General features: G+C 36.9%; 1 protein-coding gene across 1 annotated transcript in view; it reads left to right on the top strand.

Moving 5' to 3' along the window:
- Positions 1 to 5,598, top strand: part of GEMIN2 (gem (nuclear organelle) associated protein 2) — a gene marked incomplete at its 5' end in the record, with an annotated part of 7,220 nt that extends 1,622 nt beyond the window's left edge. Inside the window, 7 exons of the mRNA XM_009872862.1 lie at positions 1,310 to 1,369; positions 1,540 to 1,650; positions 2,353 to 2,397; positions 3,016 to 3,084; positions 4,333 to 4,443; positions 4,648 to 4,706; positions 4,989 to 5,598. Coding sequence (XP_009871164.1) covers positions 1,310 to 1,369; positions 1,540 to 1,650; positions 2,353 to 2,397; positions 3,016 to 3,084; positions 4,333 to 4,443; positions 4,648 to 4,706; positions 4,989 to 5,028 — 495 coding nt within the window. The remainder of the gene's footprint in view (positions 1 to 1,309; positions 1,370 to 1,539; positions 1,651 to 2,352; positions 2,398 to 3,015; positions 3,085 to 4,332; positions 4,444 to 4,647; positions 4,707 to 4,988) is intronic.
- Positions 5,599 to 8,699: the final 3,101 nt, after the last annotated feature.

Below are 8,699 nucleotides of genomic sequence, written 5' to 3'. Positions count from 1 at the left end.
TCTGCAGAATCACAGAATGTTAGGGGTTGGAAGGGGCCTCAAAAGATCATCTAGTCCAGCCCTCTTGCCAGAGCTGGATCACTATTAACTGAAAAAAACAGATGGATTCTAATTCCTGTATATGAAACATGCTGTCCACTAACAGTGGTGGCACCCATTATGAGAAATACTGATTTGGCAAAATGTATTTGTAAGGTTGCAATGTTAGCACAGACTTAAGTCTTTCCTACCACATTTGCTCTTAAATAACAGAACAAAAATAGAGAATTGTGTAGTCTCTCTTTCTCCCCACAGTTCAAATGGGGTGAAATCCAAAACATAATAAAGTTGTAGGTAGAGATCAGTTGTGACTCCAGTACTGCCGAACGCATGTTTACAATGCAGCATGTCAAGTACCTGAAGTGTAAGCAGCTGCTGTAGCACTGAATTTTGCATAAGCTCATTTATCCATTTTTTTCAGAGGTAAATCAGTAAAGGTGTAGATCTGTACTACTACATATACAGTGTAAATATTAACTCAGCTAGCCCCTATTTCTACAAGGTATCACACCGCATACTGTATACAAGGCATAATCTAAAGTTTTAGCAGAATTAAGGAAACTGACATCTAGAGGTATATTCACTGTATAGATGTTTCTTTTATTCACAAGTCAGTTTTCCTCCCATCGGTGCCAGAATTAACACTGTGAAGTATGAGAATATCCTAAAAGATATTTAAGAGAAAAAAGCATCAGCAGTCACGTTTTCAAACACTGTATCAGCTACTGTTGCTTGCAGTGTTTGTAGCGGTGATTTTTACTGTTATAGTAACCACTAGATTGGGGGAAAAAATTCTTCTGTTACAAAAAGTTTACACACTGTCAAGCAGGCCAATTAATTTGTCATATAGGTAGAAGAAATAATACTGGGAAAGCATGCTCGCCTTCTTTCTACCAGTTCTGTAAACATCTGATACAGACACAGACGATTGTTGGAAACAGGATATGGCCTTTATGTCTGCTTTTGGATTAAATATTTTTTTTAAGTTTGTTATACCAAGAAAAGTCCAGAAGACTGTTAAAGCTTACTACCTTCAACCTAATTTTATGCAGTAGACTTTAAGATTCTTTAAGCTTTAACATTACTTCCCAAAACCCAACTTAGTTCATTTATACTAAGAAGCATGGGAAATATTTAGCCAGTTATGCCTCTGCTGATTTATAGAACATATATACTTTTGGTATGTTTTAAGAATAATGAAGAGCAAACTTGGCTAGGATAAAGTAACTGCAAAGTTAAGTTGTGATTTGGCTTTGTTTTAATTACTCAGAGCCTGAACAAGCACAGAAATCACTGGCGGTCACAACATCTGGACAGCAATGTTACGATGGTGAGTAGAATTTATAGCAGTGCTGTGTGGTTTTTTTCTCCAGTTGTTAAATCCATGGTTCCTCTTGCCTTACAGTTCAGTGCAACAGCTTACAAATATTAGCAAGCCTTTTATTCAGTGTCTTCAAGATAGCAGTATTTCACACTTTCATTTATTTTTATTTACTTCAGCCAAAATCAGAGGATGAAGAAGGCTGGAAGAAATTCTGCCTGGGTGAAAGAATATACTCAGAAATAGATGTACTATGTGATAACGAAAATCTAGGAATTGATTACATAAAGGTGAGTAGGACTTATGTCTCATTTTCAGCTGCTATTTTCAAGGGTAACTGCCAGAAACAATCCTACTGTCTATTACTACTTTGTGCTAAATAGAAAGTAGGCTCCCTGGTGAACCAAAAAAGTCACATTTTTCTTCCCTTTTAAGTGGAAGCTGAGTGAGGCAAAGAACAAGTCTATCCCTTCAATCAAAAAGCTGAAGAGTTCCCCGTTCGGTCCCCATGTGTTGCCTGATCTAGTTGGGAGGCGTCCCTACCCACGATGGGGAGGTTGGATTAAATGATCTCGAAGGTCCCTTCCAGCCCAGGCCATTCTATGATTCTGTGATCCATCTGTTGTCAGCTCAAGCACAGTATTTTGTTGCTCACTGGACTGACCAGAAAGCTTTATGCAGTGTCTTGTTTTAGTGTTTTGTTGAACAGCGATATGTGGTTCCCCTCCTCATACACACTTATCCTACAAACATGCCTTTCACTGCAACATTTTGAGAAAACAAAACTTTAACAAATAACAGTAAAAGCAAGATTCTTTGATACCAGATTTGACTAGACCTTGATCTTTTTTTTAAGATAGATATCAAAGCTCAGAACAGACTTTCAAATCACTACAAGTGTGTGCGCATCACATTAAAATGTTAGTACATTCTAAATTAGAAAAAAAGTCTTTATGATACTGTGCCTTTTCCAACTTGATTTTTTTTTTCAGGTGGGCTTTCCCCCTTTGCTAAGTATTGTAAGCAGAATGAATCAGGTAAGCCTACCTCTTAGAATCGCAGTGATATTGCAACCGTTCTTATTTCTCCTATCTATTGCAGGAGTCTTACCTATTTTTCTGTGCTAGAGTAGGCAAGTGTTTATTACAATTGCTATTCACTGTACACTTAAAAGGAAAACATGTAATCACTATTTCACCTTCAGCCAGAAACAACTTGACTACTGAACATTTATCATGACTGGTTTTAAGAGTATTATGTCCTTGTAATTTCTCTATAGAACACTTAATTAGAAGAATCACACGTACCTTTCCTTTACTACAATGTTCCCCACTAGTGACCTTTATACAGAAACAACCAGTCAGTGTGAGCCTCTTTCCTAATCTGTACTTATCCTTAACTTTCTGTTAACACCAAAAATTACTTCATTTGATAAAAAGTTCTTTCCAGGAATTGGTGCTTCAACAGTTACTTTACTCTTACATGCAACTTCAACCTGGAATAAATACCATATAGTACCACAGTGGAGTAGAAATGCATTGTATATATATTTTATAAATAACATTGTTTTTTTTATAATATAATCCTTCAGGTAGAAGGACAGCACAACAAAACGTTGTAGGTATTACATTGTCTCTTTCTGTTCTCTTATGAAGGCAACAGTAACCAGTGTCTTAGAATACCTGATAAGCTGGTTTGGTGAGAAAAAATTTACTCCAGAACTGGTAATTTTTAATTATTCTAACTACTTGCACATGAATACATTAAACAAGGAATCAATTGTTCATAGTTTTCTATTGTTACTTTCATTTCTGAAGAGTTTTCTAGATGGATGTATCATATGCAGTTACTTTCAAAACCTTATTGATTAGATACTAAAATGAGTATTCACAGAATTCTTTGGAAGGCTGATTACAAAACGTAACAGATACAAATCTATCAGGTATTGCCAAAACCCCCTCCCCTCTCATTGCTCCCCACACTAACTTAAACCTCACGGTTAGTGGCAGAGGAGGGTCAGACTGCAGCAGCTTTGGTTCTGACCTGTTTAAGCTGTCAGGGTGTTGCACGCTATTTACCAGCACCTCCGTTTCAGTTTAGAGATGCGTGACAGTGTGCTGGGAAAGACACGTTTAATCAGCACAGACCAGAAAGCTCAGCTGAGTTAGTGCGGTGACAAATCAAACCTACCAAGAAATTCTGATTGCCAGGGTACGTTAGCATGGAGTTTGGCCACAACTAGACTGACTAGCTGCATAATGGCATCTTGTCTACAAAAACACCTTGGTGGATGCATCTCATCTCCGTCAGTACCACAAAGCTAAAGAGTAATGAAAAACTGCTTCCATGGTATTGAACACAGTTTCACTATTTTTTAGTTACTTACAGGCCTTCTGTGTTCTGTCCTGTTCTGAAGGACTGTTTCTTTCTAACTAATATGCTGCAGAGAATGTGCACATTGACATTAGTTCAGTCCCATAATGAAAGCCACTAAACACTGAATTAAATTAAGAAGTTAAGACTGGTAACAGAAGTTACATTTGTAAGAATGCAGTAGAATTCAGTGAAGTAAAATGCAAAGGGAATTTTCACAGTGGTGAAAATCTTAAAGCTGATCTAACAGTATTCACTCTCTTTCCAGTTTGTCAAGTTAAAAATTAATAGCTAAGTAATAACCTTTAGGTATTACCAAAATAATCCTTCCCTCAGGCTTTAATTGTGTAAACTATATTAATTTGTCTCTTGGCCAGTATTCCAAAAATACCAGAAATCCAGGAGTACTGCTCCCAAGAAGCTTATCTGGAGGCAAAAATTCTACTGTGTGATGTCTAATTCAGCTTTCAAACTTAATCCTGGCAGTAGCACTTAAATGCAATTTTGTTTTGAGACCAGGCCTGTTCTATATAACAAGAACTGCATACAACTTCAAGGAAATGCTCATAATGAAAACTTTGTTATTTGAATCCACACAGGGTAGATGGCTTTATGCACTGTTGGCATGCCTTGAAAAACCTTTGCTACCTGAAGCTCACTCCCTTATTCGACAGCTGGCAAGACGATGCTCAGAAGTCAGAGTACTAGAGGTAAGATTTAATATAAGATTGTGCAAAGGACTTGCTAAACTTAACAAATTATTAGGAGGATTTTTCAATTCTTAAAGTTTTGTAAAGTAATTTTTTCATGTCTTAAGTTTGCCCAAGAATGAAGGGAAGACTACAAGCATGTTACAGCTTTTTTGTTTGACACAGGTAATAAAAGAACCGTTCTAATATTCATTTTTCTTTTAGGAGAACAGGAATGAAGAACAGATATCAGCTCTGAACTTGATGATTTGCTTAGTTAGCAGGTAATGCAACTTAGATATCTAAAATAGTAGAGTATACCCAGAATGAATGTGTGATTGCTCTTGTCCTAACCTAGATTCTTTTAAAGTAGACGTCAATTAAAGTACTCTGGGCCTACAAAGTAAAGAGTAAAATAAGCTTATTGGTTCCTTAGATGAGTCCCTGAACTGCAAAGCTATAATTATGATAGAAATACTAAAAGAGCCAGAAAGCAAGAAGTCTAACAACAGGAAGGAGTAAGTTGCATTGGAAGTTTCTTACCATATTCCACTTCTCTCCACCAGGTACTTTGATCAGCGTGACTTGGCCGATGAGCCTTCCTAGACTGTTTTGAGAATGTCAAGTATTTTGCATTGCCATAGTACGAACAGCATCATCAGAGGTAACAACTGTTCAGACCTGATATACTAACAGCCCCTTCAGAACACCCTCACAGTTATGTATTTGGGACGCCTATGGGAAACTTCAGCTGAGCTTTAGCATCAGATTATCAGTGTCTCTGGTATCATCATCATCGTAAAATGGTCAGTGAAGTACCTGGCATCCTCTCTCAAGCTACTGTCTCTCTAAGCTACATGCTTGGTTAGAAATTCCTACCATCTGTGTAATCCTGTGGACACTTCTATTACGTGAAGACTGAGGTTACATTAGAAATTATTGTTCTTTACCCAACACACACCCATTGAGGGCTTTTTTAATAAAACTGAAGCATTTTAAAGAGTGTTCTTAAACACTGTGGCTTTTCTCATTCTTCAAACTATTCAACAGCAGCCTTACTACAGAAATCTGCACAACTAGGACTGAAGTGTGTTTTTCCAAGCTTTCATTCCTGAGCTTAACGCTGCTACGTAGTTGACTATAGCCAATAAGCTACTAAAACAATTATTTTAGTAAAACATAAACACTACTACTTCCTGAGTAGTAATACCCTTGTTTTTTAGTAAACTGTTGCAGAAACCAGTGAAAATTACACAGCTATATTCAGTGCTTTTAATAGAAGCATTTATTAATCAAAATTACCAAATTTATTTTCTATATGGTGTCTTGACAAATACTTCTATATTTGACATAGATTGCTTTGCCAAGAGTATGAGGATCTGCTTGATACGTATGTGACTCCCTCTGGTTTTAACTATCTTCAACAATTAAAAATCCATGTTAAAGGAACCATGAATTCTGCTGATAGCAACAAATTGACACACACTATTAACTGTTACCTGCTTTCTGTATATTGTAGAATTTATGTGCCTCTGATCATTACTAAAAATAATTATCACCCACAACCAGTTATTGATAAACCTCTAATACATCTTCAGATGATTGGTACTTTTGCATCTGGAATGGTCATCGTAACTATTAAGTGAAATATCAACGTGAATTACAGCCACAACTGGAGTTTTAATTCTGGAGACACAAGTAACAATGATTCTCTGTGTTGATCCTGAATGCCTACCACAAAGCAGATGCTTAAAATGTGATGACATTTAAAGTCCATCTATTAGCCATCTAGTGCAAATTATTTCTAGTCTCTTCAATACCATTTTCAACATGTTGAAAACGGGATAAGTTGGCAACTGAAGAGATCATTAAACGCAAGAATACTAGTTAGCTTATCCTCTGGCCCTGCATTTTCAAACATGTTTGAGTTCTAAAGGTGAACAACAACCACCACAGCCTTCCTATAAGCTACCAGTGTAAGAATTCAGCATCTCCAATCAGTTGGATCAGCTGATCCCCACTGAGTCCCATGTTACTGTAGTTCCTTTCATCTTTGCTAATTCTATAAACCATGGGACAGCACGCTGCTAGTTTGAGTTCTGCTCTAGGCATTTTCTAGAACTCTCAAGTTATTCAGCTACAACTAATCTGAACTAGTATTCACAGTACCTGAAAAAAAGCAGAATTAAGTCACATCTTAAGCTCAAGAATAATAAACCCCTGGTTATCATGTGTGTGATCTGTAGCTTGCCAGCTTGCAACAACTATCTAGAAAAGGCTTGATCCACTACAAACTTCAGACCTTTGCTAGAGCTTAGGGAAGAACAGCTTCCACTGTTCTCACCCACTATGCAACTAGACAATGAACGCTCCTCCCAGCACAGAAGGTAGTTGTAACAATCAAAAGTGCTATTTTAACATGTCCAGCTTTTATATTTAGCCCGTTATTTACTGCTCTCAACGTAGAAACTGAATCTCTAGCACAAAGCATTCTCACACTTCTGAATAAACTCTTAAGTTTCTATTATGATTCATTTGAAAGTATAAAGCCAACAGAAAAGCCTTACAGCAAAATTCATTAAAAGTTTTAACAAGATACTTTGTGCTTACCTACAGCAAGGTACGTACTGCTACGCAGATCTTGTAACAAGTAGTATCTAGCAAACCCCAATGTCCTCAAGAGTCTTGGTGATGTCTTTATAGCTTCTTGCAGGCCTAATCATCTTCCTGCACACACTCATTACAGAAGTGACTTGTAGCTAGCAATTAAAAACAATTATGTTAACACTGAGTTTATGTGCAACAAGCTAAACCAAATTTCTGTCTTTGGCCAGTGTAGATGACCTTAGCTGTAAAATTATTCTGACATAGAAAGTGTTTAACTATGTAGAAATATTCTTCTCTACCGCCCCATTTCATTCCTCCAAAGGCACTAGGCCTCCCCTGCACACCCGTAACGAAGGCTGATGGCTCATGTGCCAATGGCTGCCCCAGAGTGACACAAAAGCAACGGCTGCCCCACAGCCCAGTGTGAACAGGGAAAGGGAGCAGCTGGGCATTCGTGTTAGGTGACACAAAACATGTTTATTTATTCCAGTTTTAGTCTTGGTCAGTCTTTTACTCTGTCTTCAAAACATACCTCTGGTCTTCCATATGTGCTGGTTTGCTAATGGAAATATTTTGTGGAAAACCTCCGAGTAAAGAGTTTTTACCATGTAGGCATTAATACCTTGGCATAGAAAAAATTTCATACTAAGATACAAAGATAGTGTTAAATTATTTTGATCAGTATTTATTATGTATTCCGGAACTGTGCTGCACACTGCTATAATTTACAAGCTACATACAAAGCTGAACCAAGATACTGAATCCACACACAAGATTTTTAAGGTAGGTACCCAGGCTTGAATATGCTCTACATCTTCTGTATCATCACCTGAAATTTACCTGCAAAAAAAAAAAAAAAAAGGCACAAAATCAGATCAAGGTATCACAATTTGAGTTATTTTTCCATCATTATTTTCCTGTAATCAGTTTGTTAAAATAAACAGTAATGAAAATTTCATTCTCTATGAACTTATGGTTTAATTATGAATAATCTTGCCATTATTTAAATACAGCCTTTAAATTTAACTCCAGCTGAGCAGCTTTTTCTTTCTTTTCTCTTTTTTTTTCTTTTAAGTTGATCCCTGTGCCACATCACAACAGTTTTGTAAGCTGAATTTAAAATTTGTGCAAATTCTGTGGGAATTTTTTAATCCAACTTGAACGTAGCTTGGGTAGCTACAATGGACTCCCCTTACTAACTTCCTTAATGACTTCTGTAAAGAGCATCTATCTAGTTGCTTCTATCTTCGCTTGTTCAAACAGCCTTCTGGATGTTCATCCTTATATTTACATTGTGGAGCATCAGAGACATAATTGTTGAGTTTTGCTTTTCACTCAGTACTTCTGAGGAAGTATTTTCTAAACACTAAAGCATTTAGTGACAGTCCTGAAGTTCATACTGACACCTATGGCCCAGCAGCTTCAAAGTAATCCTACCCTGATAAATGCTTACACAGGGATGAAATCTGTAAGGAAAGTTACCAAGTGAGCTAATAAATGAATATTCTGACAACTACTTACATGCAGGCATTGATGAAACTTCTGCCGTTACAATACTCTTTATTCCCAAATTCGATAGGCCGCCTCTGATTAGTCCACAGGTAAATGCTAAATACTAAATAAAAAGTTCAACTTTGAATAAACATCATGGGTGAGGCTTGTTGGTAAAG

This window comes from Apaloderma vittatum, unplaced genomic scaffold, assembly GCF_000703405.1.
Source record: "Apaloderma vittatum isolate BGI_N311 unplaced genomic scaffold, ASM70340v1 scaffold43827, whole genome shotgun sequence".
In the NCBI taxonomy this organism is placed as follows: Eukaryota; Metazoa; Chordata; class Aves; order Trogoniformes; family Trogonidae; genus Apaloderma; species Apaloderma vittatum.
The sequence above is the reverse complement of the archived record's forward strand: the minus strand, read 5'-3'. Positions and strand labels throughout refer to the sequence as shown.